The following is a 27,426-nucleotide window of genomic DNA, read 5'->3' as shown; positions in this document are numbered from 1 at the left end:
TGGAACAAAATTGTAAACTACATTAGGCAGGGCCCCTCACTAACACTCTTCAAGAGAAACCTTGATGAGTGGATGGGCAACAGAAAATACACCTCTGGCATCACTTCATTGGCTCTGCTTGACAGAGGATCAGTTAATTAATCAGTGGGGCGGCGAAAGCCAACACACTCTGGCTGGGCGTATAAATGCCCTCGGGCAGATACCCTAGTACCTACCTGTGAACCTATAAGCTATTTTTTTCATTGATTTTAATATGTCTATCCATCTCTAATACGTCAAGCAACTCTTCTCTTCTCTTAGATCTTTTTCTTCTAAACTGAGGTCACATTCTTGATTCTCCGTTTCCTGTGGGCATTCTACAAATAATTCCACAGCAGCTTCCTGCGACATATTCTCTTCAGCTGCATCCTGCGTCATCCATTGCTCTTTCATATGGGAACTCACTGGCCTATCACTCCACAACACTGACTGCGTAAGAGTTGCCACCGTTTCCTGCTCCTTCCCTTGCTGTGTAGCTCCAACTGAACTTATTCACTGGCTTCCCACTGAAGGCTACAGAGTATCTTCATGTGGAAACTGATCAGATGCTTCCTTTTTGTATTGATTAGTTTTGCTTTCTCCGTTGCATAAATATTGCACCATATTAAATCTCTTTTTCTTTCCCATATCCATATTTCTTCTTCACATGTCTCCCACTCCACCTGATGTTCATCGTGCATACAGCTGCAGTCATAACAGATGGGGTTCTCCTGCCATCAGGCGGGTCCTCGGTCGGGCGAATTACAAAGTCTAGGTCCGGCGTCGGTTGTCGTCACTTCTTCCCTGACGTCAGTGCGACAGGGGTATAAAAGAACCAGCCGACGCCATTTTCTCCAGTCTTTCTTGCCGCGCGGTGCCCGAAGCAGAAGCAGTTCGCAAGTGCCGGTCGGCCAGCTCCTGAAATTATGAAAATTTGGAAACCGAAGTCTTCTTGAAAGCGAAGTACCCCGTTGGGGAAACTTTTCTTGCCTCAGACTGATGTCAGACAAAGTTAATAATTGTATTTCATGTGGGAAGCAAGTACCGCATAAGGATTTCCATTCCCTCTGTATACCTTGTTTAGGCCCAGACCACGACGTCTCGGTCTGTTGCTTTTGTGCTACATTCAACAAACGCACCATTAAGCATTGGGCGGAGTTCGCCCAGCATTATTTTGGAAAAACATTTAACTACATTATGTCATCGGATACTCCGACTACAGTTTTGTCTAAAAAACGCAAAGATAAGGACCGACACACGAGGTCCGCGGCCTCTACCGACACCACGCCAAAGCTGACTACACGTGGTCCGTTTCTCAGCGAGGTGCCTATGCAGTCCCTGACTACCGACGACACTTCATTGGCGGTGTCTCCTGTGCCCGAGGTCGCAGGGTCCTCGGCCCACACCCAGACTACAGATACCGAAGCCACTCCTGGCGTTGAACCTCAAAATGTGGATAGGTCTACCTCCACTCAAGGTGTCTTCAGACCCTCGTCTTCCTTTTCCATTAAGGCCTTCACTAAGTCTAAAGCAGCCATGCATTCTAAGAGACAAGCTACACAGGGCCCATCTCCAGGTCCCATGCCTAAAAAACAGATGCTTAAAATGGCTGAGGATTTAATTTCTCTTATCAGGGGTTCTCAACCTCCACCGGACAAAAGGCCCAGAGTGGAGGATGAATCCCCCTCCTCTGATCAGGGCTCCATTATTTCAGAGCACTCTGATGATCAGGAACATTCTTACTCCCCTTTTGAAGACTCTGATGCAGAGGAGTCCATTCCTTCTGTATCCCCCCCAGAGGATTATTCATTTGGGGAAACCTTGCATACCTTAAGGGAACACTTCCACTGGGAAGGCCAGGATTATTCAGATTCCAAGAAAAGGCTTAGGGAATTTCTCTTGCTACCTCAGCACAGGCCTCTGGCTATACCCCCTGTCTTGGACATCCTAGATGATGTTTATTCAGAGGCCTGCCTTAACCCGGATTCTCTGCCTCCAGCCCCAGTCAAGCCTGACAGGTACTACAGGGTTCCTGACTCACACCAATTTCTATATAAAAGCCATGCTGCTGACCCAGAAACCATCTCACAGGGCCCCAAGGGAATTAAGGCCTCCACTGCTAAAAATCCATTACCTTCCGAGAGAGATTCCAGATCCTTAGAAAGGTGGGGAAAAAAGGTATATACCTCGCCTACCTTAACCATGAGGGCCTAAAACTGTCCGTTCCATATGCTAAAATACCAACAGTTTTTGTTATCACAATTGAAAAGTAAAATGTCACAACCTGAACAACCAGACTTGAAGGAGTTGCAGGATTTGATGCATAGTGCAGAACAAGTGGGTAAGCATACCCTACAATGTGGTTTTGATGCTCTAGAGGCCTCGTGTAGAGCTGCTGTTACAGGATCAGTCATATGTAGACATGCCTGGCTCAAGGAACAAACCTTGCCTGATCATGTCAAAGCTAAATTACTAGATGCCCCTCTACAAAAGGATGTATTATTTGGTGCTAATGCGGAGGAGGTATTAAGGAAAATGGAGGAAAAGGCTAAATCAATGCAAACTGTGAAAGATTTTCTACAGGTTCAACCCCCCCGTTTCAGTAGAAATTGGCCTTCCAAAAATTGGTCCTTTCCAGCCACGGACAGACCCCAAAGAGGTAGATACAGGCGCCCGAGGGGCAGAGGACAATCCCAAGGATCGTTTAGAGGCAGACAATGGCAAGCTCCTACATAAAGAGGTGGTGAGGATAACTCACAATCATTCAGAAAGCAAGCCCAATGACTTTCCCCTTTGCATACCAAGCAAGATTCAAATGGCAGCACCCTTAGGGGGAAAACTGGCATTATTTTCAAAAAATTGGCATATTGTCACAAAGGACAAATGGATTCTGGACATTATAAACAGAGGCTACAGATTCCATTTTCACACCCTTCCAAAAATGAGAGGCATGCCAAACCTGCCACACAATCAAAGGGCAGAGGCACAAAGGCAAATTACAGATCTTATAGACATGAAAGCTATTCAAGAGGTACCTACACACGAACAAGGTCAAGGTTTTTATTCCAGACTATTCCTGGTACCAAGGAAGGGAAAAGATTGGAGACCTATATTGGACCTATCCATCCTAAACACTTTCTTAATCGTACCAAAATTCAAGATGCTCACATTACAGCAGCTTCTTCCCATGCTGGGCAAGGAGTCTTGGCTGGTAACATTGGACCTCAAGGAGGCATACCTGCATGTCCCAATCAGACAAAATTGCAGAAGATACCTCAGATTTCTTGCAGGTTCAACCCATTATCAATTCTCTGCATTGCCCTTCGGCTTATCTACTGCGCCCAGAGTTTTCACAAAATGCCTGGCATCAGTAATTGCCTATTGCAGACTTCAAGGGATACAGATATACCCATATTTGGACGACTGCCTGATCCAAGCGGACAGCAAGCACATTGTTCTGAAACATCTGGCTTTTGTAATAAGGTTATTGAATTCTCTGGGATACACAGTTAACAAAAAGAAATCAAGGCTAATACCCTCTCAGAAAATAATTTTCCTGGGCGCCAACTTGGACACAAACACCCAGATGGCCTACCTCACGCCAGAGAAGCAGGGGCAACTAACTCAATACTTCAAAGCACTAGCAAATTGCACCAGGCTGACTGCAAGGAAAATCCTGCAGGCTCTGGGTTTCATGGCATCTTGCATCCTACTAATCCCATGTGCAAAGCTGCATATGAGGAAACTTCAATGGTACCTGAAAAACCTATGGTCTCAACACAGCCACAGTTTGGAAACAATAATACCACTAATTCCATGTCTACAAAAGGAATTTCTGTGGTGGGCTCAAGCATGCCAAATAAACACAGGTCTCCCATTCTGCAAGCCTCAAGCAAATCAAGTCATCACAACAGACGCCTCGGACTACGCCTGGGGGGCGCACATGGCAGATCGGTGCATTCAGGGCAAATGGTCCCAAAAAGAAAAGCACCTTCACATCAATCAAAAGGAAATGCTAGCAGTAACAAATGCTATCACAGCTTTCAAAGACCTTCTGCATCCAGGTCAACTATTGATAAGGACAGACAACACCACAGTAATGTGGTACATAAACAAACAGGGAGGAACCCATTCATACCACCTGTGCAGGCTGGCCATGTCACTTTGGGACATGGTCCTGGAATTACAAATCGAACTTCAAGCACAGTACTTGCCAGGCAAGGAAAACACGCTGGCAGACAACTTAAGCAGGAATATGACAGATCCACACAAGTGGAAGTTGCATCCAAAAGTTTTTGCAGAAATAATCCAAGCATGGGGAAGGCCAGACATAGATCTCTTTGTCTCCCACAAAAATCACCAATTGACAAAATTCTGCTCAAGGATTTTCCATCCAAAGGCCTGGAGAGTGGACGCTCTCTCTTTCAGTTGGACATCAATGACAGTTTATGCCTTCCCACCTCTTCCTCTGCTGCCCAAAGTTCTATTGAAAACCAGAGCAGACAGACCAAAGATGATTCTCATTGCTCCAGACTGGCCAAGACAACACTGGTACCCACTCCTGAGGAGCCTGACGCATTCCCCACCATGGACCCTGCCTCTAATGCCTTTTCTCCTGACTCAGCACAGCTTCAAAACTCTTCACAGCCAGCTAAAACACTCAATCTAGCCGCATGGAAGATTCCTTAGCATCACAACAGACCCTACTCTCCAAGGAGGTGCAGGATGTCATTTTGGAGGCTAGAAGGCCATCAACTAGAAAAGCTTATTCCGCAAAATGGAAACGGTTTTGTGTCTGGAATGAGAAAAAGGGTCAGGATCCTGGAAAACTGAATTTACCTCAAATACTACAGTATCTAGCTGAGCTGCTAAGCAGTGGACTTTCATTCTCCTCCATCAAAATCCATGCCTCAGCCATTTCTGCAGAATACAACACTGATCCACCCTTATTCTCTTACCCTCTCTTAAGACAGTTCCTCAGAGGGGCTAAGAATCTAAGACCTCCAAGGAAACAACCAATACCTGCTTGGGATATCAATTTCATTCTGGAAAAACTGACCTTGCCTCCCTTTGAGCCAGCTGCCTCATCAGATCTGCAACATTTATCCTGGAAAACAGCTTTCCTTCTGGCTATTAGCTCAGCTCGTAGAGTTTCAGAACTACAAGCTCTCATGGCTGTGCAGCCTTTTATCATCTTCCATCAGGACAGAGTTTCCTTACGAACCAACCCGTCCTTTATGCCTAAAGTGGTATCCAGGGTAGCTTTGAATCAGGCCATACACTTACCTACCTTTTATCCTAATCCTCAAAACAAAGGGGAGAGATTACTACATTCCTTGGACATCCACAGACAACTACGTTATTATTTGGACAGAACAAAGCCTTTCAGAAAATCAGAACAGCTCTTTGTGTCCTATGCTGTAGGAGCTCAAGGAAAGCCAGTTTCCAAACAGACAATCTCAAAATGGATAGCCCACTGCATACGCTTTTGCTATTCTTTTCATGGCAAAACTGTACCTACAGGCATCAGATCTCACTCCACAAGGGCCACAGCTACCTCCGCAGCTTTCCTCAGAGGAGTTCCTACCAGAGATATTTTGGTGGCAGCCACTTGGAGTTCTGTGCATACCTTCTCCAAGCACTACCACCTACCATTATACTCCAAAACCAGAGCAGGCTTTGCCACTGCAGTTTTGCAGGGCATCCTGGCTCCTCCTAGTTCCACCTAGTGCCTACCACCCCTTTCTTAGCTTTGGGATTCTACCCATCTGTTATGACTGCAGCTGTATGCACGATGAACATAGTACAGTTTTGTACCTACCATAAATGTAGATGTTCGAGTGCTAATACAGCTGCAGTCCAGGTTTCCCTCCCTCCTTCCCCTCTTGGGACAGACCTATGGGCTAACACCTCCTCATACTACTTGATTGGGGTATTCATTTATGGTGTATTTGCTTGCAACTACTGTATTTTGATTATATTGCATTGTTTTTTTACACAAATTTATGTATTGCCTTCCTTTTGGGGGCACCTGACATCTGGGGCAAGAAAAACTGAAGAAAATGGCGTTGGCTGGTTCTTTTATACCCCTGTTGCACTGATGTCAGGGAAGAAGCGACAACAACCGACGCCGGATCTAGACTTTGGAATTCGGCCGACCGAGGACCCGCCTGACGACAGGAGAACCCCATCTGTTATGACTGCAGCTGTATTAGCACTCGAACATCTACATTTATGGTAGGTACAAAACTGTACTTTTCTCCTTACTTTGGGGACTCATTTTTCCATCACGCTTACCTGTGTTAGACTCTCTTCACTAAATCCTTCATTCCACAGGTATTGCATAACTTCAGATTCTATTTCTTTAACTTCTACTTTACTAATCTTTTGTTCTATGTTCCCTTTTTTTATATTGTGGAATTTTCCATATCTGGATGCCTTTGTCTGTATTTCTCCTCAAATATCTCTGGCACAGCTTTTTTTGTATTGATTAGTTTGGCTTTCTACTTTGCAAAAGTATTGCACCATATTAAATCTCTTTTTCTTTCCCATGTCCATATTTCTTTTTCAGATGTCTCCCCCTCTGACTGTTTCTCCTTACTTTTGGGAACTCATTCCTTCATCATGCTGTGACATAACCTGTGCTAAACTTTCTACACTAAATCCTTCACTTCACAGGTATTGCATAATGTAAGTTTCTATTTCTTTAACTTCTGCCTTACTAATCCTATGTTCTCTATTCCCCTTTTGTTTTCTTATTTTTTATATTGTAAAATTTTCCATATCTGGGTGCCTTTCCCTATGTTTCTCTTAAAATATCTTTGGAGCTGCTTTTTTTTTTGTATTGATTAGTTTGGCTTTTTCCTTTGCATAAATACTGCACCACATCACATCTTTCTTTCTTTCCCATCTCTATGTTTCTTTTTTATATCTTTCAAAAATCTCTAGGTTTTATTCTTTATATTTTCCCACTTCCTCAGTCGCTTCTTTTTCCAAAGGACCCAAGGTTTCTTGGTCTATATAATATTTTTTCATGAATCCATTGTGTTAATGAACACAAATTTGCATTTGAAGCTTTTGACAGTTTTTCTTCTGCAAGTATTTTTTCTTTCCTCTAATTTCTGTCTCAGTCTTTTTGATTATCAGTTTTATTTGAAGAAAGTGTAAAGGGATTGTCCTGGAGAGGAAGGACAGAAGGGAGGGATAGTGAGCACAGGCAACAGATTGTAGAGACTAACCACTCCCTGGATCTGTGAAAGCACTTCTTCACAGAGAAGACTGTGAACCTGTGTAATAGCATGCATGAATGGGTAGTAGAGAAGGAATCCATACAGGCATTCAACGGTATGTAGACTAGTTCATAAAAAAGGTGAACAGAAACCTAGAGATTGAAGGGAAGTAGAATATTCAGTGCACTTTACAGGCCTTATTGTCTCTTTCTGCTCTGAAGCAAAATTTACTGTAATAGCAATAAGCTCAATACGGTATCTTTACTAAAGCATGAATCCAGTGTTTCAAGATTTCAGTGTTTGGATCAGCAGGGACCTTACAAGTTAGATTCAGCCAACTTCCATGAGGCAACAGTCCAAAAGACCATTTCCCCATCATCTGTGCTGTTTAAATACTGATACATGTTCTGAGAATCTTTGTTTTCAGCGGTAAGTGATTCTCTTTTTCCAGCACAAAACATACACAAAAACAGTTACACTGAGCATCATAAATGTAGAAAATAAAGGAATTGCATTAGTATTTATAAATGTAATTAACTTTGCATGCCCCAGTGCAAAGCTAAGCTCATACCAAAACATGAGCTAGAAGTCTTAGTCTAACCTTAAACACCTAACATAATGTAAAACACAATAAAACGTCTTTCAACAAAAATGTACAGTATAGACAAAATTGCTCATCTAATCCCAAGAAAGTCACACAAAATGTTTGCCATAATGCACTTCAAATCACATTGAAATACAGTTAGATTAAAATATTTTTCCCCCCAAGCAACACATTTGATTCCAGATCTGTACATTTTATGCAGACGCATATAAAAAGGAGAGAAGAAATTTCCCCCATCCCAGTTGTTGTCTGATGACCTTAACCTCTGCCCTCTCCCAGTTTGCACAGTTGACTAACCTTAAATATTCAGTAACCACCTACTCAACACAATGGAATGCCATCTTCAGCAGTGCGTCCACATTTCAGTCTTGCTGACCCAGCTCAAAACCATAACTAGTCTTACAAGTGACAGATAACTACTGTGTTCCCTAACATATACTGCACCAGGATTCAAACTTGGAATTTTAACCTGTACAGTACATAAAAAAATAATAATTCTAATAATAATAAGAAGAATAAAACTCAAACCACACCCCCAGTGCTTAAAAATACCAGGCAGTCAAAGAAATGTAAAGTAAGAAGAAAATACCCTTCACCAATTTAAAAAAAATAATAATTAATTAAGTAATTAAAAAATGTGTGCTAACCTTGCATCCCAACACCATAAGGGCTGTTCATGGTAATTTGTGAGAGATGCATGCTAATGTCAGTGTGATGTCCGTGCACTGGCCCAGTTATCAAGGAGCCTCAATCCTCACCACTAACACCAGTGAGAGGTGTCCACATTGGGAAGGATAACAAATACACACACAATAAAGTACAATTTTCCTTAAGAGCACGCAGAAATCAATCAGTCTGGGGCTGGTTTTTCCCCTTCTCTCCAGATCCCCAGTAAGACTCCCCACTACACAGCTTAGAGTGGGGTCCTTAGCCAGGGTCCCAAGCCAAGTTCTCCTAGCACTCTGTCTGTCTAACCAGTGCTTCATGTCCCTGTTCAAGTAGCTCTAACACACACACACACACTTTGAGGTATGATTTATATACAGTCACACAGACACTCCTGGGGAAGGCTGGCACAGGTTCACTAGCTGTGCCCCCTCTGTCCAGGCTATAATGTAGTAATCACTGCCACCAGGACCCTTACTTATCAACTACTAAAAAGCCCATTACCAAAGGGTGTCCAATTATTGCTATGCAATATTATTTTCCAAATGGTAAGTGTGACTGAGCAGCAAGGCTTATTTGGAGTGGCTTTGTACAGTATCACTATATACATGCAATGTACTGTAGAGCATAAATTATCTCTACAGAAAACAGCCACAGTTGAAAGGTTTCAAAATATTTAATAATAAAAACACAAGACAAATCTCCACAATTCAACACAGTGCTAGTCAAGAGTTCAGATATCACAGGAAAATGCTTAAAATAATACTATATAATAGTCTGATATAAATATAGAAAATAGGTAGACTAAATTTACTATGTTCCATCTCTTTCTAGGAGAGACATTAAAGTCTAAGATCCTACATACAGACAGAGCAAAGAAAGCGCTGGTGAATGGTCAGTTCTGAAGACAAATGCAAAATGCTCTCTCTCTGTCTCTGAGAAAGTCCTTTAAATTGATACTACATCCTGCTGACTCATTTTAGATTACATCATTCTTAACAATTCTCTGGTTTCCCAGGCTAACAGGAACTCTACATGTCTTAGTAAGCTTGCACTTGGTCAGGAAACTACAGCAATTAAAGACATTATGTATGTAAAATCTAGCAATTAACTGTAGTCTCAAAACAATAGAAAGAATCTGCTGGTTCATATACCATGGCTCTGAGCCCTAAGATCAAAACAGTCATAAAGCTGTGAGAGCATGAGTTGTCAAACCGTAGACCATTAGCTATCCTTTCCCCTCTGGCTAAAAGTATTGAAAAGTGCATCACTAAACAACTCTTACACTACCTTATTCAACATAATCTTCTGGCCATCTGCCAGCATGGATTTAGACCACAGCACAGTACCATCACAGCCCTCCTCTCCTTTTCTAATGTCATAAATTCCAACCGTAACAACAACAAACTAACTTCTGCCCTGTTTCTCGATCTTTCCAAGGCCTTCAACATTGTTAACCACTAGCTACTCTTACTTGCCCTAAAGAAAATATCCCTAAACAACCATGCCATACAATGGTTTCAATCTTATCTTAGTGGAAGACAGCAGGCTGTCCTTTGGCAGGACGAACCCTCCACCCTTCTCCCCGTTACCCATGGTGTACCGCAAGGTTCCATATTAGGTCCCCTTCTTTTCTCTGTCTTTATCAGTGACCTCCACACTGTAATCCCAGATGCAATCTGTATACAATATGCCGATGACTCCACCCTAATTTGCTCAGCCTCTACCCCTACAGATCTCCTTAGTTTAACCCAGATAACCTTTAAAACAGTGGAAAACTGGATCTCTGATCAGCAGCTGATATTAAACCCTAATAAAACAAAGCTATTGCTCTTCTCACCTACTCGCAAATCCTCTAAACCTTCATTTACTGTAACATCTAACAATGGGACCATAATCTCACCAGATATGTATACCAAACTCCTGGGTGTTATAATAGACAACAACCTCAAATATGATATGCACGTAAACCAAACTATTAAAACTGTTAATAAAAAACTTGGTTCCCTATACAAAAACAAACCTTTTCTCACCCCTCTAGCTAGGACTGCCATTGCACGCACCCATCTGCTTTCAACTCTACTCTTTGCCTCAGCAGTACTTACTAATTTGAACAAAACTGATCTCAGCAAACTGTCTAGCTGCTACAGTCAAATTGCCAGGTTTGCCACAGGACACACCATTGTCAAAACCTAAACCTCTTAGGATGGCTAGAACTCTCCAGGCTAATTCAATATAATCAACTTACTGTAGCATTCAAGGTTATTAACCATCCAGGAAAAATGCCCTCCCTTAAAAACATTATCCATCCCTGCAAAAACACTAGGCCACTTCGTTCCACTACAAAAGTTTTGGTTCATTCTGTTAAAGCTAACAAGCTATCTGGAGAATCTTTGCAAATTCAGTAGGCAAAACCTGGAATTCGCTCCCATCTGACCTTACTCTGAACCCCTCCCTTAATCATTTAAAAAAAAAATCTAACCCAGTATTTTAAAACTCACTGGTTATGTCTTTGCTTTAACCCTGACTAAAGCCTAATTTACTTCCATATCCGTGTAATTTTTTATTCACAGCGACTTACCTCTTACAGTTTCTCATTTCAAACCTTTTAGTGTAACATCTCTGCAGATACTCTGTATATAGCTGCACCTATAGATTTGATAAGAGAAACTGTAACATATTTGTATATATTTCTGAGTATAAACTGTATTCTTCATAGGCTTGAAATGTTAGATTGTAACTTGTATGTTAATATAATATGTTTGTGCATATACTGTAACTTGCTTGTCTTTATCTGTTTTCTAAGTTTGAAGCTTTTCTCCCGGGCCTCCGCTGAAAATAGACATGTATCCAGTCAGACTATCCCGGTCAACAAATGTAAAATAAAATAAAAATAAATAAATAAAATGCTTGACTTATCAGCTTTCTTACAGCAGAATGCACTGTTGTAACATTTGTGCAGGTCAACATCCAATACAGTCTTTTCACATTTAAGAGAACAAGCCTGTGGCTTATATTAATATTTACAAATGACAGAATTATCTACAAAATTATGTCTAGCTAGGCTGGCAGCCTTCACATATCCCCCCCCCTGAAAACTCAAGCTAGTTTTCCAAGTGACTCTTGAGAAACCTTGCTTGAGAGGGTTAGGTCTATCTGAGTGTACCTTATCCCATTCCCTGTCTTGATAGCCCATCTGCGTTGGTGTTGCTATTCCCACTGCAGTGCTGCACTGACATATATACATGCAACCCTATTCTCAGCAACCTGGCATTGTGCTGGCTGGCTCTGTTTAACCATGTTAAGGGATTGTGATCTGTCACTACAGTGAATTTTCTTCCATACAGATGAGGCTGAAGTTTCTGCAGTGCCCACACTATGGCTAGACATTCCTTTTTTACAGCTGCATAGCATTCCTTCCTTGGTTGAAGCCTATGACTGAGATAAACCACTGGGTGCTCTTCTCCCTCTGAAGAAATCTGGCTAAGTACATTCCCCACCCCATGGTTTGAAGCATCCACCCGCACAACAAATTTTTTGCTTCAGTCTGGACTGGCTAACACATGGGGTCCTCCCAAAGCTTCTTTAAGCTTCTGGAATGCCTGCTCACATGCTGTGGTGCACACTACCTTATCAGGCCTGTTCTTCCTTGTCAGGTCTGTGAGGGGAGCAGCTATGGTACTATAACTGGGGACAGACTTTCTGTTGTACCCTGCTGTCCCTAAGAATTCCCTCACCTGCTTTTTGATAACAGGTGCAGGCCATGCCTGAATGTCTTCCACTTTGGCAGGTTCTGGTCTGATCTTACCACTCCCCACTCTATGTCCCAGATAGGAGACCTCTGCCATACCCACCTGACATTTTCTTGGCTTAATGGTCAGCCCTGCCCTCTGCAGTCTGCCCAGCATCTCCCTGACATGTTGAAGGTGCTCTTGCCAGGAATGGCTGTAGATTGCAATATCATTTAGGTAGGCAAGGGCAAACCCTCCTGCTCTTGCTAGGATATGATCTATCAGCCTGTGGAAAGTTGCTGGGGCATTTTTCATCCCAAAGGGCATCTTTGTGAACTCATACAAGCCAAAAGGAGTCACAAAGATTGACCTCTCTCTAGCACTGGGAGTCAAAGGCACCTGTCAGTAACCCTTGGTAACATCAATGGTTGTAAGATACTTAGCTCCACCTAGCTGCTCTAGGGGCTCATCTGTTCTAGGCATGGGGTAAGAATCTGATTCTGTGTGACTATTTAATTTGCTGTAGTCCACATAGAATCTGGCGCTGCCATCCTTCTTTGGCACCAGCAACACTGGGGAGGCCCAGGGACTATTGGACTAATTACCCCTAGTTCCAATATCTCCTGTATGTCCTCCCTCAGAGTCTGTTTGACTCTCTCAGGCACCCTATAAGGGGCCTGCCTAATAGGCCTTTGGGGTCCTGTATCCACCTGGTGCTGCACCAGGTGGGTGCACCGTGGTTTCCCAGTGAACACATCCCCAAACTCCTGTAACACTGCTCGGATGTCTCAAACCTGGGTAGGAGATAGCTGGGACATTGCTACCCCTTCCACTGAGGTGTCAGTCTGAGCCTCACTGAGGAGATCAGTCACCAGATCTCCCTCAGACTCCTCCTGCAATCCACTGCAGATACTCAGCACAAGGGCCTCCCTATCATGGTAAGGTTTCATCATGTTAACATGGTACAGTTTGTGCCCCTGCCTCTTGCCTAGCAGTGCCACCATGTAGTTAACATCACTTACCTTTCTTACCACCTTGTAGGGTCCCTCCCAGGCTCCTTTCAGCTTGTTGTGTCTGACAGGAATGAGAACCATTACCTGCTGCCCTACAGCATACTTTCTATCTCGAGCATTCCTGTCATACTAGACCTTTTTCTGCTGTTGGGCTTCTGCCAGGTTCTCTTGAGCCAAGCCCATGAGTTCCCTGAGCCTTGTCCTGAGGTTTAGGACATATGCCACAACAGACTTCTTATGAGATTCACGCTCACCTTCCCACTCATCTCAAATTAAATCTAGCGGTCCTCTCACCCTATGCCCATACAGCAACTCAAAGGGTGAAAAACGTGTGGATTCCTGGGGAACCTCTCTGTAAGCAAACAACAGATGGGGCAAGTATTTGTCCTACTCCCTCTTAAACTGGCCCTCAAATGCCCATAGCATGGACTTGATTGTAGAGTTTAACCTCTCAACAAGACCATTAGTCTGGGGATCGTAGGGGGTGGTCCTCAGGTGCTTCACCCTGCAGCACTTCCACAGACACGCCAGCAGGTCTGATATGAATTTGGCACCTCTGTCAGTCAGTATTTCTTTTGGGAAACCTTCCCTGCTGAAAATCTCTAACAAAGCATTTGCCAATTTTTCTGCCTCAGTGGATGACAAAGACACTGCCTCAGGGTATCTTGTAACATAGTCTACTACCACTAGGGTATACTTTTTCCCTGTGGAATTGGGGTACTCAGAGGCCCCACAGTATCCATAACTACCATCTGAAATGGCTCCTCAGTCACAGGCAAAGGCATCAAAGGAGCTCTCACCTTGTCTCCTTCCTTGCCTACCCTTTGGCACTGCTCACAGCTCCTGCAGTAACCTGTTACATCTCTGGAAATTCCGGGCCAATAAAAGTTCTGCGTAATATTTCTCTTTGTACATTTTATGCCCATATGACCTGCTAAAGGAATATCATGGACTATGGCTAGAAGTGCCAGACAGTAGGCTCTTGGTACTAACAACTGCTGTATCCTCTCACCTTCTAGCCCTACCTCAGGGATCCACTATCAATACAGTAATTCTTTGTCCTAGTATACAGATCCCCCCTTCCATTGAGAATCAGGTGCCTCACTAGCTACCTGCTTCAGGCCTTGCAGTGTAGTGTCTGAGAGCTGAGCCAGTCTTAACTGTCTCTTTCTAACCCTTCCCAGCTCTCCTTAGACAGGAACTCTGGTATCCTCTGTCAGTGGTGCCTCACTTTCAGCCGGGGTACTACTACTCACCTCTACCTTAGCAGTCACTCTGTCCAAGGGAACATCAGTACCCACAAGTAGCTGTGGTTCACCGTCAGTCTCACTGCTACAGAGTAGCTCCCCTCCCTGAAGTAACCACCTCACCAGTCCTGGCTGCAAGTATGCAGTCTGTCTGGGTCTTCCCCAAGCTACCAGACCCACATGCTTGTCTTGAAGCCTGACTGCGTGTAACTGCATAAACACATGGTACTGCCTCATCAAAATCCTTCTCTGTAAGGACATCTGCAGGATGGTAGTTTTGTACCCCTGTTGTCTCAAGACAACCTACTCTTGGCATTTTGTCTTTCCCACTTACTGGTTCTCTCACCTTTTGTTCCCCAGCTTGCCTCCATGGACATCTGTATGCCACATGGCCTCTTTGGTTGCATTCAAAACATTTAACCCTAGGTCTTGGACGTGTACCTGGACTAGTGGCTTTCCCTGCTACTGGCAGATTCTGTTGAGGCAGTCTGGGCTGCCCACCATGGGTTCCGTTAGACCCAGGAGTAGTACTGGGGGTCCCTTTCCTGTGCAGGGATGCCCTGCTTGCTATGTATAGTTCTCCCTTCTTCCCCAACTCCTCTGAAGTAGCATATTGTCCATCAGCTAACCAGATCCTCATGTCCTCAGGCAAAGTGCTAAGGGCTTGTTCCCTCACCAAAGGTCTGCCAGCCCTTCAGAAATGATGACCTGACATCCACTCACCCACCTATGAAAATAAGTGCTCATTTCAGCAACATATTCACACACACTTTCATCTGCCGTGCGTCTTTGCTCACAAAACTTTTTCCTATAAGTTTCAGGTGTTAGTTTAAAAAATTCTAACAAACAATTCTTAACAGCAGTATCATTAAAACAGTCAACATCAGACATTTTGGACAAAATAGCTACAGCTTTACCATGGAGTTAGGGGGCCAGACAGTATCCAGAGCCTTTGGTCAGCATCATACTGTTTACATACCATCTCAAACATATGAATGAAACTATCAAAATTATCCCCCTCTGTAAACTGCTGAAGAAATTTACTGACCTTTTGTGCTTCTGGGGTGTGGTTACTCCCCTCTCCATTACCTCCATTGCTCTGGCGAAAAGTCAGCATCTTCTTTTCGTGCTGCCTCTGCCTTTCCTTCTCCCCAACTTCCAGGTGTAGCAGTTTCTCATTCTTCTGAGCCTGTAGATGTCTCAGACTCTCTGCTGCTTCAGTTTCCAACTGCCTGGCCTCCAACTCAAGTCTCTTTAGCTCCAGATGGATTTTTAAGTCCTCTGCAGAAAGGATGAGATGTCGTACATCTCCACGCCCAGTCTGATCACCCTCCTGATTGCTGTTTTCTGATGCAGCTGTGACCAAAGCTGTAATCATGTCTGCCTTAGTCAGGTTTCCATGCACCAATCCCTTAGCCTAGCACATTTCTGCCAACTGGCTCCTTGATAGCTTGCCATACTCCTCTGCTGACATGCTTGCGTGCTCTTCCTGACTGACTAAGCTAACAAAAGAAATAAAACAATTGTGATCTGAACTCTGAATATTCACTGCATGGCTGATTTAGAGTACAAAAACACCTTCGCTGATCACTGTACACAAGCTACAGGAATTCACTATCCACACCACTACAAGCCAATTGCCAATCAATTAATATGTGGTGTGAATATCTCACCGCTGCCAAACAATTAATATGTGATGCCCGTGCACTGGCCCAGTAATCAAGGAGCCTCAGTCCTCACCACTAACACTAGTGAGGGGTGTCTACATTGGGAAGGATAACAAACACACACACAGTAAAGTATAATTTCCCTTAAGAGCACATAGAGAAAACAGTCAGTCTGGGGCTGGTTTCTCCCTTTCTCTCCAGATCCCCAATAAGACTCGCCACTGGCACAGCTGTAGAGTGGAGTTATTAGCAAGGATCCCAAGCCAAATCCTCCTAGCACTCTCTCTGTCCAACCAGTACTCCATGTCCCTGCCCAAGTAGCTGACACACACACACACACACACACACACTTTGAGATATGATTTATATACAACCACACAGACACTCCTGAGGAATGCTGGCACAGGTTCACTAGCTGTGCTCCTTCTGTCCAGGCTGTAAGGTAGTGATCACTGCCACCAGGAGTCTTACTTATCAGCCACTAAAAAGGTCCTTACCAAAGGGTGTCCAATTATTACTGTGCGATATTATTATCCAAATGGTAAGTGTGACTGAGCAGCAAGGCTTATTTGGAGTGGCTTTGTACAGTATCACTGTATACATGCAATGTACTCAAGAGCTTAAATTATCTCTACGCAAAACAGCCACAGTTGAAAGGTTTAAAAATATATAATAAATAATAAAAACACAAAACAAATCTCCACAATTCAACACAGTGCTAGTCAAGATTTCAGAGATCACAGGAAAATGCTTAAAATAATACTGTAGAATAGTCTGACATAAATATAGAAAACAGCTAGACTAAACTTACTATTGTCTATCTATTTCTAGGAGAGACACTAAGTCTAAGATCCTACTTGCATACAAACAGAGCAAACCCAAGTGCTGGTGAGTGATCAGTACTGAAGAAAAATGCAAAATGCTCTCTGTCTGTCTCTGAGAAAGTCCTTTAAATTGATAATACATCCTGCTGACTCATTTTAGATTACATCAATCTTAACAATTCTCTGGTTTGCTAGGCTAACAGAAACTCTACATTAACATTTCTTATTAAGCTTGCACCTGGTCAGGAAACTACAGCAATTAAAGATATTATATATGTAAAATCTAGCAATTAACTGTAGTCTCAAAACAATAGAAAGAATCTGCTGGTTCAGACACCACGGCTCTGAGCCCTGAGATCAAAACAGTTATAAAATGCTTGACTTATCAGATTTCTTACAGCAGAGTGCACTGTTGTTACATTTTTGCAGTTCAACATCCAATACAGTCTCTTCACATTTAAGAGAGCAAGCCTGTGGCTTATATTAATATTTACAAATTACAGAATTATCTACAAAATTATTTCTAGCTAGGCTGGCAACCTTCACACATCTTTACAGTGAGTATGCCTTAACATAGAGTCCGAAACCACAAAGTTGAAATAAACAGGGAAAGTGCTACAAAGTAATAATAAAAAAAAATGGTAAGTGGGACACTTGGAGGCAAAGTGTTTATCGTGATACTACAGGGGTAGTTCAATAGTTATATAACGTACAGATTCAGCACTTGGGAGACTTATTCCTTATTCTACAGTGACAGGTATTATGTGCATTATCCGCATCACTTACTTGTTCTGTAGTCATCCATTCATTTTATCTGTGGTACACATTTAAAGGGGCAGAATAAAATTACACATACTGGATTAATTGTAACAGAAGCTGTTCGTACGCAGTCTACCAGCATTATTACTGAGTTATGAGTACTGTACCAGCTATCAGCATCTGTTTTTAAGAATTAAATATTAATTAAATAAATATTTTCATCTACCATAGCACTGCTGCTTGTATTTACAGTCAAATAACTTAAAACTAATGACCTTTTATATTTTATATATATTTTTTTGTAGGCAGCTTGTTACCAGCACGTTTTCTTTCATTTTAGCAAGCAAATGCAAATAAAACAAAACTAGTTAACGTGCTATACCGAATGTAAAGTTGCTCAACATGAAGAATGCTGTAAAATGAGTATTTTTTAATTAATGTTGTACTTTTTTTGTTATTGAACAAAAGAGACAAAAAAGAATAACATTGTAACAAAATATGATATGAGACTGAACACAGAAGTTGTTCTTCATTCAGATGTCTACAAACTGAGTGTTATTTTACATTTACCTTGATTCTATCTGTAAATGGGCAAATTTATAAAACACCTTTTCTTATTTTAAACTAAAACATTATAAATAACTTTAAAACAAAGTCAGATATCAGGCTAGCACTAATGTAGAAGTTCAGCTTCCAGCTATAGTATACAGTTTATAACCACAGTATTTAAAAAAAGACAGATTTGCGTCCCTGTGAGGGATATGCAGACTTTCATGAGTGAGTCTCTTCCATACTCCTTATTCAGAAAGCATCACCATAATTACTACTAAGAAATACAGAGTAAGTATAAATTTGTAGAACATGGTTACAAATGCACACGTGCCCTATTGTAAGCCTCTATGATTTCATAGGTAGATGTTCACTGACTGCTTAGAACCATAGCTGTCCTAGTACTACCAAACACATGTTCATTATGAAAAACACATTTCAAAGTGTGGTTGTTTGAGGGCATGAGTAGATGGAGTTGTCACCACTTCATGTCTGAGTGTCCACCTGCAGTAGGTATCCCCCATCTTGTCAAAAGGCAGATTAATTATCTCATTAGGACAGTGCTGTCAGCTATACTGCACCTTGCTTTCCTGTTTTTTTTTTTTCTCTCTCTCTCTCTCTTTCTTTCCCATTTACTTTGTCACAGCTATCTGGATTCCATATAAAAACACATGGATGCTTATCCTGGCTAACTCAGAGAGAATAAAGGACTGTGTTAATAATAGATGGGTAACACTTGTGGGGATTCTAAGTCTGCCAAGAGCAGGCCAGGTGATTCCAGTGGAATGAGAAGCAGGTGTTGACTTAAGTTCTTGGAGCAGGAGGGGTTCAGCCATCTGATGTAGAACTGTAAAAAGCAAAGTTCTGTATTTGGGTGTCCTAACTACAATGGAGATTCAACCATTAGCTAATTGTGGTCATGCAGCATTCTCATTTAGAGTGTGAGAAAAAGTAGGAATACAGAGACAATGACACTGGAGTGGAATTTTAGGATATTGGATTATGCGGAGCTGGATAGTGATTAAAGATTGAGTTAGAAGTCTAGGAACAAACTGAGGGTAGCAATCAGGCTGTGAGACTGTGTCAAGGATACAGTACTCAGGGTTGTAGGCAGGACTGAAGGAAGAGGCAAACAGACGCAAAGAAGAAATGGCCACTATTACAGACAAATGTGAGGCTATCAGTTAGAGCAAAATATAGGACCTCTGAGTATCGGAAAAGAGGAGGTTGGGAGGTGGAGGAGATACAGTACAAGAAGGCTAGCAGAAGGGAAAAAAAGACAGGGCTGTAGGAGTGCAACTTGAAAGGGACTTAGAAGAAGAGATCAGGAATAGGAATAAATTCTTTTTAAGTATTTAGTAGAAAGGAGGAAGATAGGGAACCAACTTGACCAAGCTGTGCAAACATGGGATGGAGATGAAAGAAGACTGAAGAAGCGCAATAAAGCAAATGGAGGGTGGCATGCTTAGAGAGAGAAAAGGCAGAGCTGGGAGAGCAGTCAGACACCAGTATAAACAGAGTGAGGTGTTGAGGGAGCTGGTTGCCCTTAAGGAGTAAAAGGCACCATGACCCATTGAGATACCTTCCAGAACCCTGAGTAGTAGTGATAGCGTGCTGGCAGATTCCCCCATCAGAGATCTTTAACAAATTACTGGCCAATGCAGAAATGCCCAAGGAGTAGAAGATAGCAAGTGTAGTACTCTTGTACAAGGAGGGAGCAGGAAATTACAAGATGCTAGCTTGACAATGTGGTAGGAAAAGTTATATAGAGAACTCTGAAGGGAAACTTGGTAAAGTCATATAGAGAACTCTGAAGGGAAGGCTGGTATCATACCTAGGGGAGAAAACAAACTCCAGAACAGTAACTATCAAAGGTCCATGACCAGAAGAAGCTCAGTCAATCTGGATATACTTTTGGTCAGTCATGATCCAGTTTTATGATTTGGTTACAGATAAACTTGACAGTGGAGTACCAGTAGGTGTGGTCTACCTGGAATTCAGGAAGGCCTTTGACTTCATCCCACACAGGAAGATGACAGGAAGACTGGAAGGGTAGTAGGTTTGCCCAAGCCTGAAAAACTGCATAGCTGTGCAGTTGAGTGGTTGGATACAGAGGATTGTAGTGAGCGGGATAATGTCAAGAATATAGACATTTACTAGTTAAGTACCTGCCACAGGTGTCAGTCCTGGTTCTAATATTCTTTAGTATTATTTGTGTCAGACATAGGTTCATAGGTGTATACTAGGCTAACGGCCACTAGGTCTGTTATAAGTCTAGCCATACAACCCAAATGTGTCCCACAAGTTATATGTTTTAGACATTTATATAAGGGGAGATTGTTGGTTGTGACCTGATTTACAGACTCCCTCTGTTCATCAGACCCATAGGCACTAGACCAGGGGTGAATTTTCGATTTCCCATCCAGTGGTCCAAGCTACGCTTAAATAGGGTTAGGGATGGACTTCGTTTCACATGGATGTGGAGTCTTTCCCAGAGAATGGGGATTCTTTGAGGTATATATCTATTTCTCCAACATTTCCTATTTATGTTCAAGCAAAATTTAGGGCTTTAGTTCAAGTACTTCTGATGCTGTTTGATTTGCATATGTGCAGAAGGTTCATCAAAGGGAGGTCCAGCTGTGTTTGCTAGTCATATATCGCTTCTCAGTATTTTGTAGAAGACTGCCTCAAAGCCCTATCTCTGTAGTCAATCTGTGTATGACATTATGTTTATAGCCTGTATTCTAGTTGTAGGGAACCTTTCCGGATGTTCCAATTGCTCCATACGCCTGGTCAGGTACATTCCGAACAGAACATAATATCCAATGATGTGTCTGATGAGGGCTGAGTGTAGTGGTTACAATGACTTTTCTGGAACTAGATGCCATGCCCTTACTTATAAGTTGAGCAACATAGAAGGATTTCCTTACTACCTTGGACACATGTTGGTCAAAGGCCAAGTTACTGTCTACATGTGTTTCCAGATCCCTAACTAATGGGTCTACTCTTAGTGTTATTTTATTGATGACTGAGTTTTTTAGGGTGGCTGACTTCCCAAAAGCTACTGTAATGCATTTCTTGCCATTGAGTTTTAAGCCATGGCTTTTGGCACCAGTCATTTGTTTTAGACCCTCTTGTAAGATGTTTGCATTTTGGGGGGATTCTGTAACTACTCCCGGTTTGCAATCATCTGCAAACTTGGTCAGCCAGAGGCCTTTGACAGTGATCTTGACTTCCAAGAAGTAGATGCCAAAGAGTATCGGGCCCAGCATGGATCCCTGAGGGGATTCCACTGGTGACCTGCCTCTTTGTGGAGGTGGCCTCACCAATCCTAACTTCCTGAGTCCTGTCTGTGAGCCAGTTGGCTGTGCAGCATGTTATATAGGCGTTTATGCCTAATTCCATAAGTTTAACAATGCCTGAGTGGGGTATTGTATCAAATGCCTTAGCCAGGTCAAGGTAGGCAATATGCACTGTTTTACTCTCATCCATTGCCTTTGTGACCTTTTCGTAGAAGTCCACCAGGTTCAGTAGGCATGACCTTCCTTTGACAAAGCCAAAGTGGGATGAATTCAGTCTCTAAGTTCTGCTATGTCTTTGTTGATCATTTCCATTATTATTATTTCCATGGCTTTGCCTGTAAGACTAGTCAGACTAATGGTCCTGTAGTTTCCAGGCTTTGTTGATGGTCCACCCTAATGAAGAGGGATGACAGTTGTAGTCCTCCATTGTTATGGCACGAAACATGTTTTGAGATTATAGTTAAAGAATAACTTTAGTGGCCCTGATAGGTAATATTTTACACTATTCAGACGGCAGTCCTGGGATATTATCGGAGCCCATTGAGGCTGTGTTCTTGCCTTAGCCTGCACAGCCAGGGCATGTTCTTTATTTGTAGCTGGATGGGGTTATGTTTAAAATTATTTCTTGGGGGTATGGCTGGGGTGGGCGGGGAGTAAAGATGAAAATGAATTTGTCTGCTGGCAGATTTGCTATATCACCTGGCTTAGTGAATGTGGCACCATTAACCACCAGTTCAGAAGAAGGTCTTAAGATTGTCTTTTGCCTAGGAGGCTATCTTGATCTCAAATTTGGTTTATTGGACTTAATTAGCCATGTTAACATGATGAGAGAGTTCTTATCATTATGGGAGTTACACTTCCTGATTTTAGCTGTGTCTTTTTTCCTTTCTTATGTAACCTGTTTAATTTTGGATGCCACCAGGGTGATTTGATTTTGGAGTTAGTTTTGCACTTAATTGTGGTATGTACAGCAGCCTGTATGCAGCCATTGCCATGGTTAAACAGAGTTTCTGTGAACAATTCTGCATAGGCTGTTGTGTTCTCTGAGTTTGGAGGGGCACTGAATTTTAACATACTATTAATTAATAAGTTTGCCTTGGAATAGTTTCTAACTGTTTCTGTTTACTCAGGTTACTGAGTCGATTTTGATTTCTGAGGAGTTAAAAGAAAAGTCTCTTTACTGACATTTCTGTGGATTAGAGGGATGGAATGCCATCTGCAAACAAATACAAGAAAAACAGTTTCATTTAGTTTTATAGTTCAGAACAACCTTCATAAGACAAATCCACCCCAAACTGGTAGTAGCTTACCACAGAGTAGTTCAGTTTTCAGTAGACCTTACAACTCCTTTCTCCATTAAACAAAATTAAATTGACTGGACCTAGATGTTAGTCTTGCTTTACAGAACCTTCTTTTCAGTGATTATCTCCTGTAGAAGAATCACTGCTGAGAATTTGCTTACATTCTGCAGTGGCCCTTATTGTCTAGAAACCTCAGTTTGCTCTCCACGGTACTCGCTTGTAATACCTAATGCAATCTCAAAATTGGGTGTTTGATCTGTAATTCATGTACTGTCTACACACTGGAACTCTCAGCCTTAACAGTTTAAAACAACTCAGTACTAGTCTTCTGTTATAATTGCAGGGTTATTCGAATGCTCCTTTCCCATCGCTTAACATTGTTCTGCGTGTCATATGTGATGCTTTTCAAAACAAGTAGTACTGCAACTCAGCTCAACAATCTTCTCCCCTTGTTTGCTGCCTGTAACGTATCTGTTGTATTCCTTTCTCTATTGCTTTGTCCAAACTGTAAGGTTACATTATAGCTGTTTAACCACTGCATACCAGTGTTTAACTAGTCTTTTGTACCACTGTGTCATGTATCACTTTGTTCAGGTCATAAGCCCTGTGTCTCCTTGTACAGTACTCTTCAGGTAATCTGCTGTATTTCTTCCTTTTCTCTGATTTCTCCTGTTCATGTATTAGCTGTAAGAAAGAAGTGGAATGCGTAAACATATGTGCAAATGAGAAAAATTACAGTACTGTAGTAATCTATGCTTCATTTGGAAGTTTGATACTTGAAAGTGACACTCTTTGTTACCCTGATAACACTAGATATAGGAGAGTGCGATTATTTCTGTGTCACTGAGGTGGAATCATGTACTGCAAGTCACACCAATGTCTAGGATTTATGTTATGTGCTAAAAAAGTGTATGGCTTTAAATGAGGGCTTTGAAAGAGTATGTCACTCTGAACTCAAATGTATGACTGTGTGTATGTCCATTTTGACTACTTGTGTAATCAAGTTTCCATAACATGTGCAGTGTGTATCACAGAGTGTACTTTGGACTGTTAGTAATATGTAAAGGTAAAAGTACAGATGTCGTCTTTAGCAATGCTGGAACTTTTTTCCTTGGGACGACTCTGAAAAGGCCCTACATAACAGGGCTAACCCAATCAATTAAATTTATACACTTTTATGAGATGCTGAAACAGAATATGATAAAAGAGAAAACAACTGGGCAGAAAAAGTACTTCATCCTTATTTTTACAAAGACAGTAATACAGAATGTGATAAAAGAAGTGAGCACAAAAATAAAACAAAACTAAACAAAAAAAAAAACAGTGGTGCCAGAAGTAATGAATTTGTTCCATAGTACATTCCTGGTAATATAATTAGTAACATTTATGTGTTAGTTTGCTATGTTTATATCAGCAAGTTCAGTGGGAGACCATTGTAATGACTGATTCTCTGAAAAACTATTGTCTTCTCCTGTCCATGGAATGATGATTGAGTAAGGCATGTACTGAAATTAGCATGCTTTGCAACAGCTTATGAATTGCATACATATATATATATATATATATATATATATATATATATATATATATATATGTATGTGTGTGTGTATTTGCACCTTGTAGCTGTTAAACTAATTGCACCTTGTAGTTGTTAAACTAATTTTTTTTCCTTTATCTGAGAGAACCGTCTTGGAGTTGGGCAGTGGAGCTGGTCTCACTGGAATTGTGCTGTGTAAAACCTGCCATCCTAGGAAATATATATTTACTGATTGCCATCCATCTGTTCTCCAAGGACTCAGAAAGAACATTCTTATCAATGGATTCCTCCTAGATTCAACATCATGGGACCAGACCACTGTGGATTTCCCAAACACTTCTTGTGCGTGGTCTAAAGAACTATCAGTGTCTGTTCGAAGACTTGACTGGGCCACAGCTACCGAGGAGAAGTTGTCACAACTCCAAGCTGATGTTGTAATTGCAACAGGTAAGTAAAACACTTCAAAGTAAACTATGAAACACATAGCAACATACACTTGTTTTAGTAATCTTTGTTTCAGAAAAAAACGTGTAGACGAAGTATCTGAAGATACTCTTTTGGATAAGTGAGTAGGAAATCACAGTCCTATCAAGCAACCTGTTGAGTTACCTCTCCAATACCCTAAAAAAAAAAAAAAAACATTGGGAGATATGATAGGTCAGCTGGATTGTGGCTGGGGGAGATGATAATTAACATCACGGGTGTAGCCAGGCATACTCTTTGCACATTTTTCTTTGCACCACTCAGAAATATTGTGGCTTTTACATGCTGCAGCTGTCTAAACTGTGTGTGTCTTTCAGCTTTTCCCGGTTAGGGGTCGCCACAGCGGAACTCCAGTCAGCTAATGATTGGCAGTTGATTTTTACGTGCTGAGTTGCCAGCCCTAACGCACAACCTTCAATGAAGGTACGCCCATTCACGCATGTCTCCACGCAGAAGACGCTCTAGCTGAGAGTCGAACCAGTCAGCGTCTTACTGTGAGGCGACAATGCTACCGCAGCACCACCACCGTGGATCTGCAGCCATCTAAACTAAGGCCTCCAATAACAGATGCAGAACTTACTTTCAAAGGGTGTTGCTAATCTAAAAGCGATATATTTAATGATGTTAGAGTGAACCCCTGAACATGACTGAAAGCATTTATTAACTGCCAGTGGGGCAACATTTTGAAAGTTGTTTCCATTTTTTTTTAATGACAAGTGGGTTGGGGAAGCATTCAAAAGAGTTTTTGAGCACAACATTTTCTGGCTACACTCCTGCTTGATATTGGTGCATAATGTATGCATACCTCTCAACTGTCAAGATTTTCACAGACTGTATATATTTTGCCTCATGTTTTTGGTCTGTTCTTCATAAAATTTGTGATTTTTTTGGCAAATCATTGACATAATTAAATATTTGATTACATATGAGTTTGTCTTGCTATCCTTCAGAGAATGCATGCTAAGCAACAACTGTTATTCTCTCAACTCATTTATAAGAGCAGTATTTAAATTTGTCCCTCATTTTTTGGTCTTTGCGCCCCTGTTATTTTTGGATTTGTCCAGATCTCTTGCACTTAGAGGTTGAGCTGTGTGAATGCATGTTTTGTAGTCTCAAAAATGGTGGTGATCAGAATTATACCAAATTTATACATGAGCATGTCTCCTGAAGGCCATTTTCAAATCAAGTTTTTGCAGGGATTATAGGTCAAAATGTACTAGAAGATTAAGATTGCATTTAACCCTTCTTGAGACAGTCAAGAAAGTTTAAGTGAGTGGTCATAGTGGGCTCGCCTAATATTTCTTTTTAAAGTGAAACCTAGTTAACCAAGTCCATTATTCAAAAGTTTATAGGCCTTACTCACTGACAACATCAAAGCCTAAGATTATTAAGAGTTCAGGCTAAGGCTAAACATGCTTGCCCATAAGTATAAATGATGATTTCATATTTAATAGAAACTAAGAGAGAGCACAGCTGCTTGCACACTTCACTAATCAACATACCAGAAGTTAAAACTATTAAGTATCAGAAGTTGCTTATACAGTGTTTGCCTCAGAAGAGGAAATTATAAAATGACAGAAAAATGGGGCATTTTTCTCAAGCATAGTTACAGCAACATTTGTATTTTTGTTTTATTTTTATTTAAAATTCATTGACCAGGATAGAACACTGATTCCAAATGGAGCATTTTTCAAGCCTACCAGAGATTACATTCCAAGGCAAACAGATGCAAACAGAGTCAATTTAGTTTTAAACATTAAAATATAAAAAATAATATACTCTGGCTGTAGTTGAATAGTAATGTAAATATTGTGCAAGTTAACATTAGACCATGTAATAGCATAAACATGTACCTGCTCACAGTAGTAAATACATGACCGACTAATATAGTAAAAAGTGAGTCCTAATAATTATTTTCAAATATTTAAAAAATTTACAAAGTATGAACTGAGGTAAGAAACAGGCACATGAAAAAGGTGGAGCTCAATTAGTGGTTTTAGAAAAGGGAGGATCAACAAGGAGAAATGAAAAATTTTGAGGATAAGTGTCTGTCCACATTTAGGGAAGAAGGAATAGAAGACCTGGATCATTCTGTCATAGGGCTAGTCTGTAAGGGTGCCATGCTTGCAGCTTGGAAGCATGTAGACTGTTTCTGCAATATCAAGAAGAAAGATGCTTTCTGTAAGTGAAGTTGAGTGGAATGAGTCCTTCACCATCTGTCCTTGGGTTTACCCTTGTATGATTTCCATGATCTAGCAGAGCATCTAGGGACCAAAGTATTTTGTTATCCTGCTGCTTAACAAAAATTGTAAGTCCCTGGATTGGACTGTAACAGAGTCTGTTCCTGTGCTACTCCACTGCCCAGTAGAGAAGTATTTCCCAGTAACTGTTGACATCACCTATCCAACTTCCAGTCCACCCTTCCTTCTTTGTGGATCAGATACTAGAGAAGCTTTCTTCCCTCCATGAGTCTGGCCTCAAAGTTGGAAGTGTGTC

At 41.5% G+C, this 27,426-nt stretch overlaps 1 protein-coding gene across 1 annotated transcript in view; it reads left to right on the top strand.

The window, feature by feature from the left end:
* The window catches only part of LOC122816769 (protein-lysine N-methyltransferase EEF2KMT-like), a 404,467-nt gene that overhangs the window by 299,035 nt on the left and 78,006 nt on the right, over positions 1 to 27,426 (top strand). Inside the window, exon 6 of the mRNA XM_044089786.1 lies at positions 24,593 to 24,894. Within this exon, the coding sequence (XP_043945721.1) occupies positions 24,593 to 24,894 (302 nt within the window). The remainder of the gene's footprint in view (positions 1 to 24,592; positions 24,895 to 27,426) is intronic.

The sequence above is a fragment of the Protopterus annectens genome, chromosome 12.part0, assembly GCF_019279795.1.
Source record: "Protopterus annectens isolate FY-2018-M chromosome 12.part0, PAN1.0, whole genome shotgun sequence".
NCBI classification, from domain to species: Eukaryota; Metazoa; Chordata; order Ceratodontiformes; family Protopteridae; genus Protopterus; species Protopterus annectens.
The sequence above is the reverse complement of the archived record's forward strand: the minus strand, read 5'-3'. Positions and strand labels throughout refer to the sequence as shown.